Here is a 27,225-nt window from a genome sequence, read left to right as displayed (position 1 = left end):
GTAAGTGGCTGTATCTACAAGCAATGCCTGTGATTTCTTAACATAGACTGGTTTGTTCACAATGACAATCATGCGCCCTTTGTCTGCCGCTAGGCTTATGATGTTTTTGTCTTTCTTGAGTTTATCTGGTGCTTTTCTCTCTGATGTGTTCAGTTTGTCCCCTTTGTTCCTTCTGTGTAGTGTGTGGATTATAGTTTGTTGGATGACTTATTGTGTTTTGTCCGTCGTCTCCAGGGCAGCCATAAAATCTGCCTTATCTACCTACTAACCTCATCCCACCTCCTTGACCTGTCCGTCTTCCCTGGACTGACCTATCCCCTCCCTACCTCCTCACCTATACTCTCTCCACCTATCTTCTTTACTCTCCATCTTCGGTCCGCCTGCCCCTCTCTCCCTATTTATTCCAGTTCCCTCTCCCCATCCCCCTCTCTGATGAAGGGTCTAGGCCCGAAACGTCAGCTTTTGTGCTCCTGAGATGCTGCTTGGGCTGCTGTGTTCATCCAGCCTCACATTTTATTATCCAGCCATAAAATCTATTCTGTTCGCATCTTTGTGGTTATAGTACAGTCTGCATATTAGGACAGTTTTCTGAGTTTCTGCGAGTTATCTGCTGGAAAGATTTCTTATCCATATATCCAGTTTGTTGTTGCCCTTGCCTTTGTGATGGATCAGTTTGGTGAGTTTGTCCTGTAGCTTCTATCCCCTTAGTTTTTGTCTTGTCTTGATTTGATGGTGACGGCCTGTTCTAGGATTTTAGTCCACTGCTGGTCCGTAGTGTTTAGACACTGTGATTTTTGGCATGATATTTCCTGTTTGGACCTGTGGAGTCAGTTATGGGCAGCATTAATCATAGCAGAATCATAGCATTCTGTGTCCATTCTGTTCAGCTATTGTATATGCCTGTGAGTTGTTGACTGGAGGTTTGTACTTCACGCTGCAGGGTAGTACTTGGTTCCTGAGGCATTCTTGGAGAAGGTGAAGTTGTTCGTGGGTATACCTTAGTCAGTTGGCGAAGGTTGCTCATTGTTGAGAAATTTTCAGCCATCAGAATGCATGAACATCAACTAGCAACAAAACAGCACAACAAACTCTACTTAATATCAGTACACTCAGACAATGAAGGCCTTCAGTTAACTGATACCATAGTATCCCAAGCCAAACATAGATACGCACAGGAATTCCTAGGGGCATGGTTCTCCACCCATAATGCAATCAACAAACACACAGAATTAGACCCCATATACAAACCTATACAGATCAAAACCAGAAATGACACTACTCACCAAAGTGGACCGAACGGTTTTAATTCCAAGCAGAGTGGAACAACACTGCTTCATCATGGGCTCCACTGATGATGTCGCCTAACATGTGATGAAATGTAAGAACGAGAACAAGCTAGCTCATCGTCAGCAAGCTCAACCAATTGTTACTGTAGCTATTAGCGTACACATGATTGTTCAGCAACTGCTGAACAGTAGCAGAATCGCACCTAAGGGTCAACTTTTAAGTTTTTGGTTTTTTGCGTCTTCAGCAGGCCTTGAGACTGAGGATAACTTTCCTCCACCCCAGATTTGTATGTTGTGGGGTGACTAAAGTTTAATGCTGGATCCACACATGTGCTGCAACAAATTGAGCAACTGGTGTTTGAAGAGATGAATGGATGAGACTCTCAGGTTTTCACATGCAGACTGCACTGTTTGTGCCGAGCTTTCATCTGGAACTGTTTGAGATGATTGGCACCTTTGTGGATGCTTCTTCTCCAGTTTAGGCAGCCATGAGTAGGGTGTTTCCCTGAATCAGTGGGGATACTGCATTTGTTGAAATGAAGATGTCCCTCTCTGACTTCCTGGTATCCGATTGCCACAACGTGGCTTGGAGTAGAGAGTTTGCTTTGGAAGTCATGTGTAAGTTATGCGGGTGATGTGGCTGTCCTCATGCAGATGTTTAAAGGGCCTTTGTAAAGGGGGTGTTGGCATGAAAGTGGTCACTGATATTGGAGTGCTTATTCTGTCATGGTTTGGCAAAATTTTGAAGCAGCGTAGATGATGTTTCTCTAAGGCTTTGAGTCATTAAATGTACATGGCCCATGTAGATCACGAACATGTTGCTGAATTGCAGTTCTGTGTCATCAAGTACTCTTGATCAGATGATTATAAGCTGCATTGGCACTCTGGAGATTGAACTTTCTTATCAATGCTTATCCTTGGTGAAAAGAAGCTTCCAGGGTGTGAGAATTGCTTCACATCAGTGAGCCGCTGTTGTCTCAGCTTATTAGATCAATGTTGTGCGATAGAAACAGACTGGTAAATTCATTTTGTCTTCTGAATTTTAGCCTGAAGCCTATTCTGTCATGTCTCTGTGAATTCATTTTAGAGCTTGGCCTCTGAATGTGCCTACTTCAGCTTAATGAAAAGATTGGGGTCGTTTTTATTTCTGTACTGGAGGTGACACAAGTTGAACAGTTTCCCCTTTGTCCAGTAGAGAAGTTCCACTCTAGTGGGAGGCTTCATGGATGTTGCCTGCAGTTTTGCAGCAAGTTAGGTAGAGGAGAGTGTAGTTGCAGTGACACAGCTTGACCTTACTCCAACTTGCACACTCATTGGATCCATGCTGAATCCATTGATGAAGATCATAGCTTGTGTATTGTGCAGAGAATGAGGTTAAATTTTTGTAAGCAGCCAAATTTTAGAAGGATGCTCCATGATCCCTCTTACTCTAAAGATTTGAAGGACTTTGTGAAGTTGAAGAAGGCAATACATAAAGTTTTCTGGCGCCTCTGTACTTTGCATGAACTTGTTTCCACTGTGTCTCTGGATGGAAGAAGCCCATCTTTTGCCTCTAATAGGATTACTTCATCCACTGGCGGGGGTGATTGAAGAAGATTTTTGCAATGGTGGATATCAAGAAGACCTTTGTGCAGTTACTGAAATCAGTCTTATTATCTTTCTTGAAGAAAGCTACAGTTAAGGCTCCTGAGATCTACAGGCATGCTCACTTCCTCCCAGGTGAGGGTGATCAGGAGTTTGCAGTTCTTCAGGCTAAAGAGATTCAAGGCTTTGAGAGAAAGAACAAAATTCTGAGTAGGACGATCTGCCATGATCATATTGAATGATGGATAACTTGAAAGGGTTGAATGGCCTACTCCTGCAGTTATGTTGTATGTTCCAATGTGAGTTCTTTTGTGAATATATTTAGCACAGTAGATAAGGCTGGCCAGTGCATATGGTTTATTTGGATTTTCAGAAGGCTTTTGATAAGGGCTTTTAAAAGAATAGCTGGCAAGGTTATAGCACATGATATAGTCAGTAATGTGTTAGCATGAATCAAATTTGGTTAACTGATAGAAAACAGTGGGATTGAGGGTTCTGAAGAAGGGTCGCTGGACCTGAAATGTTAACTCTGATTTTGCTCAACAGATGCTGCCGAACCTGCTGAACTTTTACGGCAATTTCAGTTTTTTTTCTGATTTCCAGCATCCGCAGTTGTTTTGGTTTTTACTGGGGGATTAAATGAGTCAGGGTACAGCAAGAATCAGTGCTGGTGCCCCACCAATCACTATATATGTGTATACACACATGATCTAGATAGAGGAAGCAAATGCAACATTTTCAAGTGTATTGATGATACAAAACTAGCCGACTTTGTGAGGAGGAGGCAAGGAATGTTCAAGGCAATGTAGTCATGTTGAGTGAGTGAATAAACACATGGCAGATGCAGTACAATGTGGCTAAATGTGAAGTCGTACAAAAACAGAAATTGCTGGGGAAACTCAGCAGGTCTGGCAGCATCTGTGGAGCAAAAACAGAGTCAATATTTTAGGTCCAGTGATCCTTCATCAGAGCTGGTAGTAACTAGTTACTTAATTTAGGTTATCCAGTTTATCTAGTTTTTTTTTCAGTTTTAATCTGAAGTTATACACTTGCTGAAAACCACAAAGAAAGTGTTGTCTAAATGGTGATATATTGTAAAGTGTTGATGTACAAAGGGATCTGAATGTCTTTGTACGCAGTCAATAAAAGTAGGCAGGCAGGTGCAATTAGGAAGGCAAATGATTGCAAATCCTCATTGCAAGAGGATTTGAGTTCTGAAGTAGGGATATCTTCCTGCAGTTATACAGGGCCTCGGTGAGGCCACACCCTGAAGTATTCTGTGCAGTTTTGACTTTCCTACCTCAGAAAAAATATCTTTGCCATCGTGTGAGTGCAGCGGAAGTTCACTGGGCTTATGCTGACAATGGTAGCACTGTTATATCAGCAGAGATTTGCTTGACTGGACCCTTAGTCACTAGAATTTAGAAGAGTGACTGATTGAAACAAATAAAATTCTAATACAGCTGGAAATATTAAATGCAGGTATGATGACGTTCCTTGTTTGGGAGTCTAGATTCAGGGAATCCAGTCACAGGATACTGGGTGCAGTATTTATGACTGTGAGGAGGAAATATTTATTTATTCTCTCCAAGGATAGTGAACCTGTGCAATTTTTACCACGAATGCTGTGGAGGCCAAGTCACTGAATATATTCAAGAAAGAGGTAGGTAAATTTCTAGAATTTAAATGCGTCAAGGGATATTGGGAGAAACTGAGAATTCGGCATTGGGATGGAGTCATAGAGTCATATAGCATGATAACAGGCGCTTCGGTCCAAACTGGCCCATGCTGACCATGGTGCCCACTCAGCTAGCTCCAATTGCCTGCGTTTGGTCCATATCCCTCTCGACCCTCCCCACCCATGTACCTATCCCAAATGTTTTAATTGTTGCTGTTGTACCTGCCTGAACCACTTTCTCTGGCAGCCTAATCCACATACGCATCACTTTCTGAGTGGAGATGTTGCCCCTCAGATTCTTCTTAAAATGCTTCCGCTCTCACCTTAAACCTGTGCTCTCTACTTTTCAGAGATAATGGGAACTGAAGATGCAGGAGAATTCCAAGATAATAAAATGTGAGGCTGGATGAACACAGCAGGCCAAGCAGCATCTCAGGAGCACAAAAGCAGACGTTTCGGGCCTAGACCCTTCATCAGAGATGGGGATGGGGAGAGGGAACTGGAATAAATAGGGAGAGAGGGGCAGGCGGACCGAAGATGGAGAGTAAAGAATATAGGTGGAGAGAGTATAGGTAGGGAGGATCCTCCGACACTTTCGCCATTTACAATCCGACCCCACCACCCAAGACATTTTTCCATCCCCACCCCTGTCTGCTTTCCGGAGAGACCACACTCTCCGTGACTCCCTTGTTCGCTCCACACTGCCCTCCAACCCCACCACACCCGCACCTTCCCCTGCAACCGCAGGAAATGCTACACTTGCCCCCACACCACCTCCCTCACCCCTATCCGAGGCCCCAAGATGACATTCCACATTAAGCAGAGGTTCATCTGCACATCTGCCAATGTGGTATACTGCATCCATTGTACCCGGTGCGGCTTCCTCTACATTGGGGAAACCAAGCGGAGGCTCGGAGACCGCTTTGCAGAACACCTCCGCTCGGTTCGCAACAAACAACTGCACCTCCCAGTCGCAAACCATTTCCACTCCCCCTCCCGTTCTTTAGATGACATGTCCATCATGGGCCTCCTGCAGTGCCACAATGATGCCACCCGAAGGTTGCAGGAACAGCAACTCCTATTCCGCCTGGGAACCCTGCAGCCATATGGTATCAATGTGGACTTCACCAGTTTCAAAATCTCCCCGTCCCCTACTGCATCCCTAAACCAGCCCAGTTCGTCCCCTCCCCCCACTGCACCACACAACCAGCCCAGCTCTTCCGCCCCACCCACTGCATCCCAAAACCAGTCCAACCTGTCTCTGCCTCCCTAACCGGTTCTTCCTCTCACCCATCCCTTCCTCCCACCCCAAGCCGCACCCCCACCTACCTACTAACCTCATCCCATCCCCTTGACCTGTCCGTCTTCCCTGGACTGACCTATCCCCTCCCTACCTCCCCACCTGTACTCTCTCCACCTATCTTCTTTACTCTCCATCTTCGGTCCGCCTCCCCCTCTCTCCCTATTTATTCCAGTTCCCTCTCCCCATCCCCCTCTCTGATGAAGGGTCTAGGCCCGAAACCTCTCTCTACTTTTCACTTGCCCATCCCAGGGAAAAAGACTATATGCATTCATGCTATTTATGCCCCTCATGATTTTACATACCTCAATAAGGTCACCACTCATTCTCCTATGTTCCAAGGAATAAAGTCCTATCCTGGCCAATCTCTCCCTATACCCCGGGCCTACTAGTCCTGGCAGCGTCCTCGTAAATCATCTTTGCACGTTTTTCAGTTTATCGATGTCTTTCCTGTAACAGGATGTTCAAAACTGTACACAATACTCCCAAGTGCAGCCTCACCAATGACTTGCACAACTGTAATATAACGTCCCAAATCCTATGCTCAAAACCTGGATCAATGAAAGCCAGCATGCTAAATGCCGCCTTCACCACCCTGTTTAACTGATGCCACTTTCAACGAGCTATGTACTTGTACTCCTCGATCCCTCTGTTCCACAACACTCCTCAGGACCTTACCATTTACTGTATAAGCTGTGTAAGATTTGGTTTGACTTTCCAAAATGCAACACCTCATGTTTATCTGTACTGAATTTCATTAACCAATCCTCAGACTCCTTCCCCAGCTGACCAAAGTCCTTCTGTAATTTTTGTTAGCTTTCTTTGCTCATAACAATGTCTCCTAATTTTGTATCATCCACAAACTTACTAATCATGTCTTGTACATTCACATCCAGATAATTTATGTAAGTAACAAACAACAAAGGCGCCAACACTGAACCTTGTGGCACACCACTAGTCACAGGCCTCCAGTCTGAGAAATAGCCTTCAGCCATCGCTCTCTGGTTCTTACCATCGAACCAATTTTGAATCCAATTAACCAACTCTTCCTGGATCCCAGGCAACCTATACTTCATGACTAGCCCACCGTGTGGGACTTTATCAAAGGCCTTACTGAAGTCCATATGGACAACATCTGCTGCGCTACCTTCATCTATCCTCTTAGTTACCTCTTCGAAAAACTCTAAAAGGATTTGTAGGACTTGACTTCCTGTACACAGATCCATACTGACTATCCCTAATCAGACCTTGACTATCCAAAACGAGATAACAGAATGTACTGCTGGATGAACATAGCAGGCCAAGCAGCATCAGATGAGCAGGAAAGCTGACATTTCGGGTCTGGACCCTACTTCAGAAGTGGGGGAGGGGATGGGGCCTCCAAAATAAATAGAGAGGTTGGGAGGCGATGATAGAAGCTGGATAGAGGAGCAGGTGGGTCAAGAGAAGACGGATAGGTTAAGGAGGCGGGGATGAAGCCAGTAAAGGTGAGTGTAGATAAGGGAGTTGGGATAGGGGTTGGTCATTGATGAGGGAGAGGCAGGTGGATGGGAGGGAAGACAGACAGGTCAAGGAGGGGAAGGGATGTGGCTAGTAGGTAGGGGGTGGGGGTTGGGGTTGGTCAGTGAGGTGGGAGGAGCGGATAGGAGCTGACACCTCCTCTTACCATCCCCTCAATCATGACCCCATTCCTGACCACCAAAACACCATCTCCCAGACCATCTATAACCTTATCACCTCAGGTGACCTACCACCTACAGCCTCCAACCACATCATTCCTGAACCCTGTTCTCTCCGTTTCTGTCGTCTTCCCAAAAACCACAAACCCAACTGTACCGGCTGACCCATTGTCTTGGTCTGTTCCTGTCCCACTGAGCTTATCTCTGCTTACCTTGAATCTATTTTCTTCCCCCAAATCCAGGAACTCCCACAGTCATCCGGGACACCACCCGCTTTCTCCACCTCCTCCAAGACTTCCAATTCCCTGGGTCCCAACATCTCATCTTGACACTGGACATCCAATCCCTGTACAGTTGTATGCCCCACACAGATGGTTAAAAGCCCTCCACTACTTCCTGTTCCACAGGCCCAACCTCCACCAACACACTTAACAACTTCTCCTTCAACTCTTCCCGCTTTCTATAGACTAGGGGGGTGGGCCCAAGCTATGCTTGCCTCTTCATGGGATACATGGAACAGTCTTCCTTCCGCAGCTACATTGGCACTCTCTTCTACCTCTTCCTCTGCAACATCGATGATTGCATTGGTGCTGCCTCGTGCTTCCACGATTAGCTTGAACGGTTCAGCAACTTTATTAACACCTTTTACCCCAGCCTTAAGTTCACCTGGGCCATCTCTGATACGTCCCTCTTCTTCCTGGATCTCTCTGTCTCCAACTTTGGTGACCACCTCAAAACTGATTTCTATTTCAAACCCACCAACTCCCACAGCTCCTTAGATTACACTTCCTCGCACCCACCTTGCTGCAAGAATGCCATCCCCTGCTCCCAATTCTTCCCCCTCCCCTGCATCAGTTCTCAAGATGGGGTGTTCCACTCCCGAACCTCCCAGATGTCATCCTATTTCAGGAATCAGAAATTCCACCCCTCTCTTTGGTGGTTGAAAATGGTCTTGACTGCATCTCTTGCATTTCCCACACCTCTGCTGTCACATTCCCTCCCCACAATAAATACAAAGACAGAATTACCCTTGTCCTCGTGTATCACCCCACTAACCTCTGAATTGAATGCATCATTTTCCACCACTTCCGCCACCTGCAGTCTGACCCCACAACCAAAGATATATTTCCCTCCTCACCCCATCTGCCTTTCGTAGGGACCGCTCTTCCAGCGATTCCCTCATCCACTCGACACTCCCCACTAGCCACACCTCCCCGGCACCTTTCCCTACAACTGCAGGAAGCTACACCTGCCCCTTCACCTCTGCCATCACCTCCATCTAAAGAACCAAAAAAAACCTTTCACACCGACAGAGGTTCACCTGCACATCTATCAATGTGGTCAGCATCTGCTCCTCCAGATGTAGCGTCCTCTGCATTGGTGAGACCAAGCGGAGGCAAACGACAACACGTTGCAATGCCTTCCAGTTGCGAACCATTTCAACTCCCCCTCCCACTCCCTGGGTGACATGTCCATCCTGGGTCTTGTCCAGTGTCAAAATGACACCACCCAGAAACTGGAGGAGCAGCACCTCATATTCCACCTTGGGACCCTGCAACCCAATGGTCTCAATGTGAACTTTATCAGTTTCAAAATCTGCCCACCCCAGCCTCATCCCATGACCAACCCTCCCTTTCATCCCTGTCTCCATGACCTGACACAACCTGTCCATCATCTCTGCCACCAATTCATTCCTCTGACCTCACTGACCCATCCCACCATTGCCTACATGCACTCCCCCTTCACCATTCCACCAACTTTCCTAGCCCCACCCCTCCTCTTGATTTATTTCAGAGCTTATTTCCCCATCCTCCATTTCTGAAGAAGGGTCCCAAACTGAAATGTCCACTTTCCTGCTCCTCTGATGCTGCCTGGCCTGCTGTGCACCTCCAGCTCCACACTGTGCTATCTCTGACTCCAGCATCGGCAGTTCTTACTATCTGTCAGGAATAGAACCCAAGTCCCTGGCGCTGTGAGGCAGCAGTGCTAACCGCTGAGCCAACATGCTGTACATGAGCCATTGTGCCTCCCATTCAATGTGATTCTACACATGGGTGGCCTTTGATGAACAATCTTGGGTGGACTAATAGCTACAAGTTTAGCAACCTTTTTAAAGACAAATGCTCAAGCTAATAACGTGAAATAAAATCAAAATACTGCAGACACTGTAGTTTGAGATAAAACTAAAGGTTGCAGAGTTTTGGGAGATCCAGCAGTATCAATGGAGGGAGCAACAGAATTAATGTTTCAATATGACTCTTGTAAGCATGTAATATGGCTAACATTACACTGTTAGAAGCAGTGTTTATTGACATGCAGTGACCCATCTCTGAATAAGTCTATGTTCACGTCTGTGTTTTTTTGACTAAACTATAATTTGCCACTGCTTTATCCATGGTAACACTTGATTAATTTTAGCTAACTCGCTAACTACAATACACCTTTCACCTGTGTATGAATTGTTGTGGTTGTTTGACATTAGAATTCTTGTATTTGTTCTGCTGAGTACAAGAGAAAAAACAAGTAGCAGTACACACTTGTCACTGTGTTTTATATTGAATGCACGTGACAATAAAGGATATTCAATTCAAGGCCATTGTGGGTCAACCTACAATGTGTGGCCTACAGTGTTTCCCGAAGCCAGCTCACCACCGCCTCAAGGGAAACCGGGGATGGCCAATAAATGCTGGCCCAGGCAGTGAAGCCACATGCCCTGCTTGAATTATAAAAGTGCCTTGTTTGTGAAATTGGATATTTTCCATTCTCAGGAGCTTGCTTGCAGTGAATGCACATACACTGCATTCGCTGAAAACTCCTAGCAGAGGCCAATCTCTCTAGAATGGTTCCTTTCCTGTAAATAACCTGATATTTTGCTTATTAATGTGTATCCATGACTTCTACTTCCCCCTTTCCTTTGAACTTAAGAAACCTAATCACATATCCAAAATGTAATTCATTCTTTATTTCAAGGATCATAAATTGTATCCTGTGGATATGTTAAAATGCCTCATTCGGTCAGCCTCGATTGATAACTGAGGGCTCTTCAGACTTGGCTTCAGTTATGTTTCCCTCCTCTGAATCTTTCCCAGGATCTTGAGATTTCTCATTATGTGGAAGGACCAAAATTGAACATTGTTTGAGGTGCAGTCACTGTCTGGTTTTGTGCAAGCATGGGACGTATTTCTAGACTTTGATTCACGTAGGTTTAAATTGAAGTGCTGGTTTCATCATATGATCTTACATTGATAAATTGATGACCACTTCAAGATTTATTCATTTTAGCCATTTCAAAAGGTATATTTTATAAATTAAAGTCTGACATTTATTTGAGATTGACTCCAAGGCATTATTGTATTTGAATAAACTTGAAATCTAAATCACATGTGAAATAGAGCTTGTTGTTCAAAACTATTGCTACTAAATTCTACTCGTTGCCTCACTTCCTACTCCACATTCTTCACACTTTGTGCAAAGTCATGGCAAGAAACCTTCAGGCACTAACACCCACTTGTACAATGCAGTCAAAATGTACAATTGATTAATGTAAAATATTTCCACGTCTACTTTTCTGAGAATTCACATTTAAAGGAATAGATAATTTTGTTGTTTCTTTCCACAGAGCAAAGCAAATGTGCTTTGTTGTTGCTGAAGCTCTGAGCTGAACTCCTCTACCATTAGCCTAAGACATTTTAACACGCAATTTTGAATAAGTATGGCTTTTGTGTGTTGTTGTCGTATGTGCACACCAAATGGTTTTCAAGCATAAGTTAATTTAAAAATGATTTTTCATTATTGCGATACACATGATTTGCAGCTTTAAGTCTCGGGTGGTTTTAATTCATCGTGCAGTTTGTAATAGAAACATGTATGTGTCCGGTCTGAGTTGTACAGTAGTTTTCAAGTGAATAGTAGTCCCAAATCTTGGCTGTACTAAATGTGTGGCAACTATTCAGTTTGCATCATTTCGAGTTTAGAATGTAAAACTAATGTGTTGTGTGAATAAAGTATGGGTTTACAGTAAACTTGTAATGTGGAACTGTGTAATTGTACTTTGACTTGAACAATAATCTCACAATGTCAATTTATTATTTTCTGAGGTGCCGTTATTTTCCACAAGTTACAGAAGACTTCCTCAATTCAAAATGAAAGTTTTCTAATATACTTAAGCATCTTGATGTGAAACAAAAAGTTAACTTTTACTTATTTCTATTCCAGTGCCTGATGATGCTGAAAATGAGGGAGATGCCTTGCTGCAATTTACTGCAGAGTTTTCTTCAAGGTAATTTTTTTTCCCCATTAAAGTAGAATGCTGTGCTTATTTAAGACATCTGTTGAAAGACAAGTCTTCTGTACTATCAGATAGTTAGGATGACACTTAAATTACTCAATTATAAAACCATTTGGAATGGTCACTGCAGAGAAAGTGATAAATGGATGGGAAAGATCACGACTTCTCATTAAGTAATGCATGCTAAAATGATAACTGAAGCTTCAGGAATATAGTGATGGTGAATTAGACTGTGCAGCAACAATAGCAGAAAATTGCTGACTTGTGAATGGAAAATGTCAGAGAACAAAATGATAAACATTGGAAAAATATGTGGTTGATTTGAATATACATGCTCTTTCATCCCTGATTACTGAGATGATGTGGAGATGCTGGTGTTGGGCTGGGGTGGAGAAAGCCAGAAGCCCCACAATAACAGATTTATTTCAAATCACAGGCTTTTGCAGCTCAGCCCCTTCAGTTGCAGTGAGAGGAGACCACACGGTCACAGAGTTTATAGGCAGAGACATCAAAGATCATGGAACTGGTGTGAGTGGAGTGAGCAAACCTATAATGGCTGACTGAGTGCCTCCTGTTGAACCTTTAATCATTCATACATTCCTGCATTCTAGAAATTGCAGAAGCAGGCTATGGAGAACTCTATTAGAAAGGAGATGCAAATTTCAGTTGATAAAGATGCAAATTCCAGAGTCTGTTTCCAGTTATTGCTCCAAGATAATTAAAGGTTTCATTAGTGTCTGCCTAACTTTCCAAACTTCAAACAGGCAGAGTGATAGGAATATACAAAAGGTGACAATCCAGATCAGACACTGAATTGCAGGTGTGAGGCCTTTTCCAAAATCTGTCTCCAAGTTTTAACCTGGAATCAGAGATAATGGGAACTGCAGATGCTGGAGAATCCAAGATAATAAAATGTGAGGCTGGATGAACACAGCAGGCCAAGCAGCATCAGAGGAGCAGGAAAGCTCACGTTTCGGGCCTAGACCCTTCTTCAAAAATGGGCAAGGAGAAGGGGATTTTGAAATAAATAGCGAGTGAGGGGGAGGCGGATAGAGGATGGGTAAAGGAGAAGTGGAGAGGAGACAGACAGGTCAAAGAGGCAGGGGTGGAGCCAGTAAAGGTGAGTGTAGGTGGGGAGTTAGGGAGGAGATAGGTCAATCCGTGGAGGATGGACAGATCAAGAGGGCGGGATGAGGCTGTTAGGTAGGACATAGGGGTGGGGCTTGAGGTAGGAGGAGGGGATAGGTGGGAGGAAGGACAAGTTAGGGAAGCTGGGCTGGTTTTGAGATGTGGTTGGCAGAGGGGAGATTTTGAAGCATCTGAAGTCCACATTGATACCATTGTGCTGCAGGGTTCCCAAGCGAAATATAAGATGCTGTTCCTGCAACTGTTGGGTGGCATTGTTGTGGCACTGCAGGAGGCCCAGGGTGGTCATGACTTCTGAGGAGTGGGAGGGGGAGTTGAAATGGTTTGCGATTGGGAGGTGCAGTTGTTTGTTGCGAACCAAGCGTCGGTGTTCTGCAAAGTGGTCCCCAAGCCTCCGCTTGCTTTCCCTGATGTGGAGGAAGCCACATCTGGAACAATGGATACAGTGTACCATGTTGGCAGATGTGCAGGTGAACATCTGTTTGATGTGGAAGGTCTTCTTGGGGCCTGGGATGGAGGTGAGGGGGCAGATGTAGGGGCAAATGTAGTACTTAATGTGGTTGCAGGGAAAAGAGCTGTGTGTGGTGGGGTTGGAGGGGAGTATGGAGCAGACAAGGGAGCCACGGAGAGAGTGGCCCCTCCCAAAAGCAGATAAGGGTGGAGAGGGAAAAATGTCTTTGGTGTTGGAGTGGGATTACAGCTGGCGAAAGTGTCGGAGGATGATGCGTTGGATCCAGATGTTGGTGGGTTGGTATGTGAAGACAAGAGGGATTCTGTTTTGGTTGTTATTATGGCGGAGTTGTGGTCCTTGAAAAACGAAGACATCGGAGATGTTCGGGAGTGGAATGCCTCATCCTGGGAGCAGATGTGGCGGAGGCGAAGGAATTGGGAACAGGGTATGGCATTTTTGCAGGAAAGTGGAAAGTACAGGAAAGTTTGTATAAAATTCCTTATGGTGATTATCTGTGTATTCTGTTAGCTTATCTTTGTCCTGTTGCCGTGAATTGGCCTCAACTTGACTGCTTGCACCTCCAAGCTTGGCATCATCAGCAAATTTTAAAACTTGATTTTGTATTCCATTATCCGTGTCACTTCATGTATCAAAGGCTGTGTGCTCGTACTGACTCTTGCCTGCTAATCGCTGAGACTGGAAGGGTGTTCTGTTGCTCTAGACCCACTACTCTGTGGGCCACAAAATAAAATGATGATAATTTATCCAGGTACCAAGATGACCACTTAAATATGCTGTCTCCATCTGGCTTTAAACTGAAGTGTCTTATCAGCCATGTTTCTTGATAACCACAATTATTGATTTATTACCAAAACAAAAAGCATCAATAAAGATGCCATGATTGATTAACATGCTCAATCAGTAATATAGAAGTATAACTGCTTTTTTCAGACTGAAGCATATACATAAGTACTTTCACTCAGTTAAAAAAAAGAGAGAAGAGAAATGTTCTCTCCTGAGATTAACTTTCTGATAAAAATCATTTTGGACAAAGGCTTATTCGTGAAGGCAGAAGATAAAATGAAACATATTCTGGTGTCATGTGATAAGTTACTAGTACACAGTTTTTTCTGAAACCTTATTTGCACAGCCTATTCAGGAAATACATCCTTGAAATATGCTTTTACTGAGTTTCAAAGAACAAATGGGTTTTACCTTGAATGAGTTTTCTTTATGAAATAGGAGCGATCAACTGGTCAACTTATTGGTAGAAAATTTTCTACCAATTCAGCTTGTTCTTAGCAGGCTTTCCTCCAACTCGGCTTGCTTCAACAGCCTTCTGTCCAATGGAACCAAGTGAACAAGAACCTGAATTGGAAAAGAGCCTAATGTACTGGCAGGGAATTTTGCCGGAGTTATTTTGGAGGATTTAAATTAGTAAGTGGGGAGATAGTGAGAAACAAGATAAGTCTGAGGCTGGTACAGATGAGAAACGGAGTAAATCAAACAGTCAAAGGGGCAGGAACAAGGCTGATAACAAGGTAGGACTGATAAATTAAACTGCATTTACTTCACTGTAAGAGGCATGCCAGGTCAGGCAGATGAACTAAGGGATATTGGAAACATGGGGCTGGGATATCATAGCAATTGCAGAAACGTAGCTCAGAGCTGGACAGGACTGGCAGCTTAATGTTCCAGAGTATAGATACAATAGAAAAGACAGAAGGGCAAGCAAGAGGAGGGAGGTGGTAATTTTGGTTCGGGATAACGTTATGACTGTACGAGGGAGGATATTCCAGGGAGTACGTCTCGTGAAATTATTTAGGTGGAACTGAGTAATGAGAAAGGGATGATGTTCTTATTGGGGTTGTACTTCAAATCCCTCAATGATCAATGGGAAATTGAGAAGCAAATTTGGAAGGAGATCTCGGTTATCTGTAAGAATAATAGGGTTGTGCTGGAAGGGGATTTTAACTTTCCAAACGTGGACTGGGACTGCCATAATGGTAAGGGCTTAGATAGAGTGGAATTTGTTAAGTGGGTACAAGAAAATTTTCTTATTCACTACGTGGATATACCGACCAGAGAAAGAGCAAAACTCTATCTCCTGTTGGGAAATATGACCGGGCATTTGACTGAGGTGCCAGTGATCATAATTCTGTCATTTTTTTAAAATACTTGTAGAAAAGAATAGACCTGATCTAAAAGTTACAGTTCTTATTTGGAGGAAAGCCAATTTCAACAGTATTTGGCAAAAGCTTTCAAAAGTTGACTGGGGACAGAGATGTGCAGGTAAGGGGACAGCTAGAAAGTGGGAAGCCTTTAAAAATGAGATAATGCGAACCCAGAGACAGTATGTTCCTGTTGGGGTGAAGGGAAAGGCCAGTAGGTGTAGGGAATGCTTGGATGACTGGAGAAGTTGAGTTTCTAGCCAAGAAAAAGAAGCAAGCATATGTCAGATATAGACTGCAGAGATTGTGTGAATGCCCAGCACACTCTAAGGGTGGTCGGAGTGTACTCAGGAGGGCAAAAAAGCTTTGTCAGATATGGTTAAGGAGAATCCAAAGGGATTCACAAATACATTAAGGACAAAAGACTAACTAGGGAGAGAATACGGCCTCTTAAAGATCGGCCACCTAAGTTTGGAACCTCAGGACATGGGTGATATACTAAATGAGTATTTTGCACCAGTGTTTACTGTGGAAAAGGATATAGAAGCTAGAGAACTTGGGGAAACAAATAGTGATATCTTGAAAAGTGTCCATTTTACAGAAGAGGAGGTTCTGAATATCTTAAAGCACACAAAGAGCGATAAATCCTTAATGTGATCAGGTGTACCCTAGAACTTTGTCAGAAGCTAGGGAAGTAATTGTTGGCCCCCTTGCTGAGATACTTGTATCATTGATAGCCACGGGTGAGATATCAGGAGTCTGGAGGTTGGCTAATGTGCCATTGTTTAAGAAAGCTGGTAAGAAACAAGGGAATTATAGATCAGTGAACCTGCTGTCAGTGGGTGATAAATTGTTGGAGGGGGTTCTGAGGGACAGGATTTTATGTGTTTGTAAAGGCAAGTACTGATTAAGGATAGTCAACGTAACTTTGTGTGTGGGAAATCATGTCTCACTAACATGATTGAGTTTTTTGAAGAAATGACAAAGAAAATTGAGAGGGCAGAGCGGTGGCCATTGTCTATATGGACATCAGTAAGCCATTTAACAAAGTTCCACATGGTAGACTGGTTAGCAAGGTTAAATCACATGGAATACAGGGAGAACCAGCCATTTGGATACAAAATTGGCTTGAAGATGGGAGACGGAGGCTGACAGTGAAGGGTTGTTGTTTTGACTGGAGGCCTGTGACCAGCAGTGTGCTGCAAGGATCGATGCTGGGTCCACTGCTCTTTGTCATTTATATAAATGATTTGGATGTGAACATAGGAGGTATGGTTAGTAAGTTTGCAGGTGACACCAAAATTGGAGGTGAAGTGGACAGTCAAGAAGGTTACCTCAGAGTACGGAGTACAGGAACCTTGATCAACTGGGCAAATGAGCCAAGGAGTGCCAATGGCGTTTACTTAGATAAATGTGAAGTGCTGCATTTCTGATGAAGGGTCTAGGCCCGAAATGTCAGCTTTTGTGCTCCTGAGATGCTGCTTGGCCTGCTGTGTTCATCTAGCCTCACATTTTATTATCAAAGAGACCCTGGAGTGCAGGTTCACAGTTCCTTCAAAGCAGAGTTGCAGGTTAGTGAAGAAGGCATTTGGTATCCTTGCCTTTATGGGACAGTGCATTGAATAAAGGATTAGAAGATCCTTGTTTGGCTGTACAGGACATTGGTGAAGCCTCTTCTGCAATACTGCATTAAATTCTGGTCTCTCTGCTAAAGGAAATATGTTGTGAAACTTCAAAGGGTCCAGAAAAGATATACAATGATGTTGCTGGTGTTGGAGGGTTTAAGCTATAACGAGAGGCTGAACAGGTTGGGGCTATTTTCCCTGGAGTGTTGAAAGCTGAGGGGGGACCTAATGGAAGTTTATAAAATCTTGAGGGGCATGGATTGGTGAATATTCGAAGTCTTTTCCCCAGGGTAGGGGAATCCAAAACTTGAGCGCATAGGTTTAAGGTGAGTGGGAAAAGATATAAAAGGGAACTAAGGGACAACTTTTTTTACACAGAGGGTGGTGCGTGTATGGCATGTGTTTCCAGAGGTGGTCGAGGTTGGTACAATTACAGCATTTAAGGAGCATCTGGATGGGTACATGAATAGGAAGGGTTTAGAGGGATATTGGCCAAATGCTAGCAAATGGGACTAGATTAATGGAGAATATCTGGTCCTAATGGACAAGTTGGACCAAAGGGTCTCCTCCTGTGCTGTACGTTTTCTCAGACTCATGTGCTGGTCAGTCACTGTTCAGAAACAGTCACAGTGGGATCTATAGCAAATCAAGTCGTTGTTGCCAGTTTTGTCATTTCTCGGAAGCCATTTTTTAAAAAGCTGATGTCAACAGTAAGCTTTGACCTTTCTTAAAAAACACAATCAAGGTGTGCCTACAAAACTCGAAATAACTTTTGGAGGACTGTGGAAGGAAAAGTTAAGTCATCCAAACAATATTAAATATAAAGCATTCTTTTAACACTGATTTCGGGCCTATTCCATTCCCACTGTTTTATCTGATTTGATCTCACTGAGATCCCACTGTTTCTTCTAATAGTATGGGCCTTTCCTTTTACTGGAATTTGGAAAACTGAGACATGATATCATTGGAAAATATAGCTTCACAGGATAATGTGCTAAAACCATTTGCATGTCTGGAGGATCTAAACCAAGGCCTTCAGGATCCAAATCGAAAATGTTTTCCCAAAAGCATTGTGAATCTTTGGAATTGTCTTTCCCCCAGATGGCTCAGTTGTTCACTATTATCAAGACTTGAGGTTGATAACATTTTGGCACTGAGGAAATTAAGGTATATCAGGATAGTATAGCTGATTTAGAAGTTTGGCTATAATCTGAATATTAGCTCAGGATTAAAGGCCAATATAAAATTGATAATACAGTGGACAATGAAGAAGGTCACCTAAGAGTTCAGTGGGATCTTGATCAACTGGGTCAGCGGACCAAGGAAAGACAGTTGGTGTTTTATTCAGATAAATGTGAGATGTTGCATCTTGGTAAGACAAACAGGCAGAACTTTTACAGTCAAAACTTCTACACTTTGACTGTAAAACTCCATGGGGAGTCTTGTTGGAAAGAGAGAACTAGGGGAACAAGTACACAGTTCCTTGAAAGTGGTGTCACAGGTAGGGTGCTGAAGAAGGTGTTTGGCACGCTTACCTTCATTGGTCAGAGCATTGAGTAAGAATTGGGACACCATGTTACAACTGTACATGACATTGGTAAGACGACATTTGGAGTACTGTGAACAATTCTAATTGCCCTGCTATAAGAAGGATGATATTAAACTGGAAAGGGTGTTAAAAACGTTACTGAGACAGGAGGATTATAAGGAGAGGTTGGATAAACTGGGACTTTTTTTTAATACTGGAGCGTAGGAGGCTGAGGGGTGATCTTATAGAGGTTTGTAAAATCATGAGGACCACACTTAAGGTGATTAGCCAAGGTTTTTTTCCCAGGCTAGGTGAGTCCAAAACTAGAGGGCATAATTTGAAGATGAGAGGGAAAAGATGTAAAAGGGACACAAGGGACAACTTTACACAGAGGTTCGTATGTATATGGAACAAGCTGCCAGAGGAAGTGGTAAATACGGGTACAGTTGCAACATGTAAAAGGCATTTGGACAGGCTCATGGATAGGAAAGGCCAAATGCAGGCAAATGGGACTAGTTCAGTTTAGGAAACCTGGGTGGCATGGACTAGTCGGACCAAAGGGCCTGTTTCAGTGCTGTGTGACTCTGACTCTATAGCCTGCTTTTCCTCATGTCTTATATGTTTACGGTAATGTGACAATTCACCACTGCCAATACAATTTCTCTGCATAGATCAAACTTAATTTTCTTTGTCACATAACAGATATGGTGACTGTCATCCTGTATTCTTCATTGGATCACTTGAAGCTGCCTTTCAAGAAGCATTCTATGGAAAAGCCAGAGATGTAAGTGACCTTTCAGGATGTTAGCTCAATCTGCATTAATTTTTCAATCCTTTCATTTGAAAATGCCTTTACAAAATAAAATGGCCTGTAAAGAGTGACAGCGCCTCTTTCCTTGCAAGCAACTCCTCCCTCCCCTCACCACTCAACCTGGTAACTGCATATTATGTGCAATCTATGTAGCTGGACAACTCAAAGCTCTTAAGACTGGATATTTAGAGTGGAGAACAAAATTTGAGTAGTTAAATCATCTGTGTAGAAAAGATGAACAAAAGATAATGTGTAATAAACACCTAATTTGTAACTTCATGGAAAGAGGAACAAAACTGTTTTGGTCCTTGAAAAGAAAATAGTGGTTGTAGTAAGTGACACAGTAAGCTTCGTACTGGAGTAAGTGCCTTTAAGCTAAGTTTGAAGTGCTTTATCTCCTGCCTTAAACTTTAATTAATTTAAAGTAGCCTCATTAACTTAAAATGGTCTTTTCTCCAATCTAGCCAAGTCATTCTCTCCAGCTTCTGCAATGTTCAATTTACTTACTTAAACAATTGCCATTGCTCTTCTTTTCTTGTTTGTGGCTAACTGCCTTGTTCCAGAATACAAAAGATAGAAGTTTTTTGTAGGCAGACATTTTCCATTTTTTAAGAGAACATATTTTACTTAAATATTTTGAAGGAACTATTTCACATAGTTTACATAGTTTACATATTTTGCAAAGGCCATCCTTTTGTCAATGGACTAATGTAATGGAAAATACAGAGATGTTTTTCCTTTATGAGCTTAGATTTTAAATTTTGTAATTAAGCTCTCTGGTAAAAGAAAACAGTCTTTTAAGTAACCAACCACACAGAAGGAAGAAAAATAATATGATGCTTGAAACTCATTTTGACCTAAATCCACTGCCAGGGTTTTTGAACCTAAACTCATTAAATGTTTATTTGAGTGGCTGGATTACCATGGATTTTGAATACCATCAGTTGATATATACTTAATCGCTAAGTAAAACACTACACTTGATTAAGTCTTTCTCACGACGCCAATCACAATTCATCTAATCAGTATGCTTTAAACCGATTATGTACAGATTAGATTGGCCCATTTGACCATTCTTTATCTTTTCCATTTTTACTTGGTGGCCTTTTATATTAAAAAAAGTCTATGGTTGAATCCCAACAAATGTCAAGTAATATAATGTATAGATAAAAATTTCCATAGAACGTTTATACAAAATTTCTAAATATATAATTTTTCATTGTCCTCCTGTCAAAATCAGTCTAAATTTTTCAGTTTTATTGCAAATATTTTTAAATCAGAAATTGCAGTTAAGAGGTTTGTTACATTTATTGGGTGAGGTAGTGTTTTAAAAATATTACTGTACCTTTCAAGTTTAGATTGATGGCATATTTTACCGTGAACATCTGAATCATGCTTTATTTACATGCTGAAGTAAAACGTTTAAATACTATGCTTTGGGTTTGTGTTACATGGTAGATTTCTCTTGACATGTGTTGCAAGTTACAACCTAACAAGTTCCAATGAATAATTATGACCACACACTAGTCAAAGTTTCTTTACTTAATGTTAAATGTACATGTTTTCGGGAAACTTGTGCACATTTGGAGAACAGAAAACATTAGCAAACACAGATTTATGTTTGTATACGGCATTTTTCAAATGTCTATCATTTAGAAAATAAGGTGAATTTCTGTTTTCTACAAAGCATAATAGAGTGTTAATCAAGGGTTTATTCTGTAAAATATAATAACATTGATCAGGACATACTGAAGTGACGCAATAAATTTGATTCTGTATGCAAGGAGTTTATAGCTGCTTGCTTGTTTGTGGTCTGTTCTATTTTGAATACATACTGGACATCTCATTATGGAAGACTTAAATTTATTTTACAAATAGAAAAGGAGAAATGGAATGTAATATACATATTGTTAACTTGGATAGTCTTCTGTATGACTAAAGGAACACCTGAAATCTATTGGTGATAATATAGCTTGTTCTCTGGCTGTTTAGTTTCTCTATTCATGCTTCAACTTCTTATTAATTGTGGAATACAATGTGATATCACCAATTAGAGTGACTAATTTATTTTGTTATTAAAAATTTATTTTTGATGTTGGCACTGGACGTTTTGAGTTGTATGATAGCACCAAAAGGGAGAATGAACATTCAGAACTGATTTAAGATCAAATGTGGAGAAGCATGATGTGTTACAAAGATAAAACTTAAACCTAATTTATGAACTGCCTTATAGCTCTACTTTGTCAGCCATCATTGAGATTCTTTGTATGAGTCTGAAAACTGTTTTGTAGGTGTGCTAATTGACAATGGTGGGACAGGAAGCTATTCAAGTAGGAAAACAAAAATGAATGTAATGGTGATCGAAGACAATATATTGAGGCGGATTGTCACTGTTCTGTGCAGCAAAGAGCAAAAGTCCATTGCTTGCCTGGTTCCAGGATTCGGGACATCTATTCAGGACAGGAGACGAATCTAAAATTGGTGGGGGAGGGTCCAGTCTTTGTGTCCATGTAAGTTCTAGCAACATAGGTAATTGAAGGAACAAGAGTCTCTGTGGTCACTGTCAGGAGCTCGGCACTGAATTAGAAAACAGAACATCAGAAGTCCACCTTCCACAAATCAGATTAGAGACATGACTGTGTAGCTTAAAGACTGGTGCAGAAGTAGTGAGTTCCTGTTTGTAGGGCATTCACACCAATATTGGGGAAAGTGATGGCTGTACAGTTAGGATAGGGTTGAGAAGGAGGCTTCTCAGATGGTGTTCTAGTGAGTTGTATAATAAGGGAAGTAGATAAATTTTTAAATTATATAATGGGTGCAAACAATCGGATTTTTGAAGACCTGGCCAATAAAAATGTAGAGATGAGAGTCAAGTATTAATATTGAAAATAATAGACTATGTTAAATGGATAGCCAAAACAAATCATCACAATACGAAGGGAACTGAAATTATCTGTTGCAGGAAGATTTAGACAAATGAAAGAATGTATGCTGATTCACTGTAAGCTGCAAAAAGAAACATCATTCAACCTTACAATTTCCCAGATTTTTCAGGGGAGCTTTGATGCGAACCATCAGATCTGCAGTCATTGGTCCTCTGAAAAAGGAACTTTATGAATATGACACAAAAATCACAGAGGTACACCAAAGGTGTCAGAAGGATACTCCAGACCTCGGGCCTAAGCAAATGAGGGAGGATTGACAATGGTGGAGCAATTAAAATTGGGGATGCCCAAGAAGCCAGAAATAATTGAATGCTGATATCTTGGAGGATTGTGAGGCTGGAGCTGACTATTGAGTATTTAGCAACAGTGGCAGAGTTGAGGACCAAGGAGCATTGAGCCCTTCAAACCTGCTGCATCATTCTATAAGTTTATGGCTATCTCCTTATGGTCTCTGTTCTACTATTCTGTCCATAGCCCATAACACTTTTCTCCCATTTCAATCGAAAATCCAACTTCTTCTTGAATAGATTTAAAGACCCAGTCTTTACTGTCTTCTGGGGAAAAGAATTCCATTTAGGGGAGACAGTGCCCTAGTGGTATTTTCACTGGACAATTACTCCAGAGATAATGGGAACTACAGATGCTGGAGAATCCAAGATAATAAAGTGTGAAGCTGGATGAACGCAGCAGGCCAAGCAGCATCTCAGGAGCACAAAAGCTAACGTTTTGGGCTCTCTGACGAAGGGTCTAGGCCCGAAACGTCAGCTTTTGTGCTCCTGAGATGCTGCTTGGCCTGCTGTGTTCATCCCGCTTCACACTTTATTATCTTGAATTACTCCAGAGACCCAGATAACGTTCTGGGGACCTGGGTTTGAATCCCAGGATGGGGGAATTTGAAGAGAATAAAATACCTGGAATTAACAATCTAATGATGACTGTGAATCCATGGTCAATTGTAGGAAAAACCCATCTGGTTCACTAATGTTCTTTACGGAAGGAAACTGCCATCTTTCCCAGGTCTGGGCCTACGTGTGACTGCTGACCCACAACAGTGTGGTTGACTCTTAACTGCCCTCTAGGTAATTAGAGATGGGCAGTAAATGCTGGCCTAACTGGGACTCCCTCATCCCGGAAATGAATAAGGAGAAAAATATACTAACAACTCTCTGAGAGAGAGCGCGAGAGAGAAAAGAATCTTCTTGATTCTGTCTGAAAATGGAAACTCTTCAATCTTAAACCAAGTTATTTTGTTTTAGTTTCCTCCTGATATCCACCCTATTAATTCTCCTTAGGATGTTTCAATAAGATTGCTCGCCATTTTTCTGAACTCCAGTGGATATAGACCTGCTTCTAAGCAAATATACAGTTTATTTCTAAAATGTGTGCACAATATTCCAAATATGGTGAGACAGATGTCCCATGCAGCTGCAGTGAAACTTTTATACTTTGATATTTCATTCATCTTGCAATAAATAACAACGTTCTACTGAACTTTCTAAGCACTTGGTAAGCCTGCATATTTGCTTTGTGATTCATATATTAGGAGACAGAGATTTCTTCATACCACCAAGTTTTCCAATCTTTTTCTATTTAAATAACATATTGATTTTCTATTTTTCCTGTAAAATATGCTGCTTTTCTGTTGTTCTACTTGAGAGTGGTATTGGTGTGATAGAATTGGCTATTACAGGAAGACAGTGTAAGGAATTGCATTGTGACCGTTTGTCGAGATCACAGCTGATCTGAACATGGCCTCAAATGCACAAATGAAAACGTACAGCACAGGAACAGGTCCTTAGGCCCTCCAAACCTCTGCCGACCATCATGCCCTCTTCAATCTAAAAACAAACATGCCATTTTTCAATCTGTATCCCTCTATTCCTTCCCTATTTATGTACCTACTTTACAACCTGTCCACCATAACTATTGAAGGACTATCTACCACCTGGTGCTTTGCCTTCTGCTCAACCAGTCTATCTTGAACCTAAAGTCATAACTGTGGGCATAAAATGACACAACAAAAAGTGGCAGCAGTAGGATCTACTGCCTAGAAAATAATGGCAGCAGTGAAAATCAAGAAACAGGCTCAAAATCATTCTGAAAAGTGAAGAAATAAATAAAAGTCACTTTTTGAAAACTCATTGGTACAGCTTCAAGACTAGCAGCTCAATAGAAAAAAAAACAGCTGAATGGCTGCAGTAAAGGAAAAATTTGTGAACAGATGACTCTAGTTGAGGGGGGTGCTCCTATCGGAGTTGCAATCTTTAAGAGAAGTCATTAAACCAGGACCACATCTCCCCCCTCAGTTGAACAGAAGATCCCATGGCATTGATTGGAAGAGGAGCAAGAAGAGTTCCTGATGGTCTACCTTTATCCCTCAACTAGGTTTTTACAAAACGGATAATCTCGTCATCATCACGTTGCTTGAGGGTGGTTTTTGTGTACAGATCGGTTGCTTAAAATCACGAGATAAGCTGTAAGTCCTAAGTTCTCCATTAGGTTGTGAAAAGCACAACACAAATGTAGGTCTTTTCTAGCTTGGGTTCCTTTTGTATATTATGGTTGAATGGCAGAGCAGACATGATGGGCTGAATGGCCTAATTCTGCTCCTGTTTCTTTGGAACAAATGAAGTTGACCCTCAAATGTTGTCCTACAATTAGAAATGCATATTCACTTTCCAGTTTGCTCCACACAGCCAGTCAGCCAAGTTTGAGCATTTACCTACAGGGAAAGAGAGCAATATCAGACTATTCTACAGAAACTACTAAAAACAGTAGATGATCTCAATAATATGGTGTTAAGAGCAGTAAAACAACACTTGCTGCGATGGGGTTAAATCTGGTTTTAACACCCATGAAAAGTGGCCAATTACAAGGCATCCAAAGTAAATTTAATTCCTTGGAGGGAAAACCCAAAAATCTAGACTCGCAAGTAGAATTAAAACTTCTGGCAGTGACTTAGCAGTTGTGGACTATTTGGCGAAGTTAACAATGAGCAAGTTGAGAAGTTTCTGCAAAAATAAAAATTAGGAATTTAAATGACTTGTTGGAATTCAGAGTTTGCTCCCAACTGTGCAGTTGATTCAATCTTTATTATTTTGATGATTTGTGTAAGAGGCTCAAGTTTTATTCAGTAACTAAAAAGTGTTCATGATTCAAATTGTTAAGGAAAGCGTCAGCGATAAAGGAAAAAGAGCCACAAATCTTAGTGCATTGTTTCAAATTCTGTGCTGTATTGTTCTATGTTCTATGTTCAACAAAATATCTTGGATGCAAGTAGTTGTTAATGATGTCATGGCAGCCATCCTTGATACAACCAAAAGAAGTCATTGAATCATATTGATTGAAGCTATTTTGAGAAATACTCTACCCACCAATCCTCTAAAAATCTTTAAGCCATTTGGAAAAGGATTAACTTCATATATGTCTGATGTCATATTTGTAAAGAAAAACTGCATATACTTTGGAAACAACATGTAGAACAAAAGAAACTTTCATAACCTTCAGTCTTATTACTGCAACAATGATCTTTACCACAACAAAGATTCCCCTACAGCTTTCATCAACTCTGAATACAACAAGAAAACACAGCGTAGTACTAAGGGATCGATATCCTAATAACAATCATCTAGAGCAAGAAAATAATTAACAACTTCATGTGCCTATGAGCAAGGCAACAGAATTCACCACTACTGTTCTTTCAGTAAGAAAATTCAACCTGTCAGATCCATTTCATAGGTCACCAGATTGGCACACGTGGAAAACAATTCATAAGATTTTGAACCGTTTGATTTGGATACCAAATCAAAGCAGAACTGGTTAGCACACTTCACTACAATGTGGGAACAACTTCAGATCATGTGTTGGAGAAATTAATAAATGAGAAAGAACTTACATTTGAGAATGTGCTCAACAGCTTTTGATATTTAACTTCAAGTACAACTAAGACACTGGTAGGATCACTCTTCAGTAGCAGATACCAGGTGGGTCTGAGTGAGCTTCATTAGCAATATTTACCATCTGATCTGTGCAACTTTGGAAACTTACAACAGGAGCTCATTTGCAGTAGTATCCATTGTGAGTGTCTCAGATTCATTAGTCACTGACCTTCAATCGAAAGAAGATCTTCTTCCAGAATGAGTTGTTTAAACAGCAGTGGGTACAGGATATGGGAAATTGTTCAAGAAGTATCGTGCTGCAAAAGCTCCATTTAATGCAGAACGTCCTTTAGAAAGTGTTGACTTCTTAAAGCGCAATAGAGCATTCAACCAGAAGAGACCAACCTCTCATCTGAAAAATAATCCATCTGTGATAATGTCAATATGAATTCCTAAGCAATCTGATGCTATGAATCTTATCATAGGTGCAGTTCCAATGCTCTATGTCAGTGAAAATAAAACCATTCAGCCTTACACCAGTGATATATTTATTGTAGATAAGAGGTCACATTCCAAAAATGTGCTCAGTCTGAATAACTAACATGTATGTTCTTGCTTGGAACAGAACCTTGAAGAGCAGACCATAGTGCAGTGGAACAAGTTTCTTTGTGTGACGAACAGCTGTCTATTGAAAACCAGTGTTATACTTCCTTAGATGTTATACAGTAACCTGATGTAGCTGTGACAGAGGTCATCTACATAAATGCCTATCCAACCAAATTTAAGCTGAATGCTGGTGTCAACATCAAGGTTATCTTGGATGATACTCCATAGTTTGCTAAGGGTGACATATTA

General features: G+C 41.7%; 1 protein-coding gene across 6 annotated transcripts in view; it reads left to right on the top strand.

Moving 5' to 3' along the window:
• Positions 1-27,225, top strand: part of faf1 (Fas (TNFRSF6) associated factor 1) — a 394,938-nt gene that overhangs the window by 234,563 nt on the left and 133,150 nt on the right. For all 6 annotated transcript variants that reach the window (XM_059647930.1, XM_059647931.1, XM_059647929.1 and 3 more), the window contains 2 exons: positions 11,743-11,806; positions 19,439-19,520. In XM_059647930.1, the coding sequence (XP_059503913.1) occupies positions 11,743-11,806; positions 19,439-19,520 (146 nt within the window). The remainder of the gene's footprint in view (positions 1-11,742; positions 11,807-19,438; positions 19,521-27,225) is intronic.

Source organism: Stegostoma tigrinum, chromosome 8 (assembly GCF_030684315.1).
Source record: "Stegostoma tigrinum isolate sSteTig4 chromosome 8, sSteTig4.hap1, whole genome shotgun sequence".
Lineage (NCBI taxonomy): Eukaryota > Metazoa > Chordata > Chondrichthyes > Orectolobiformes > Stegostomatidae > Stegostoma > Stegostoma tigrinum.
The sequence above is the reverse complement of the archived record's forward strand: the minus strand, read 5'-3'. Positions and strand labels throughout refer to the sequence as shown.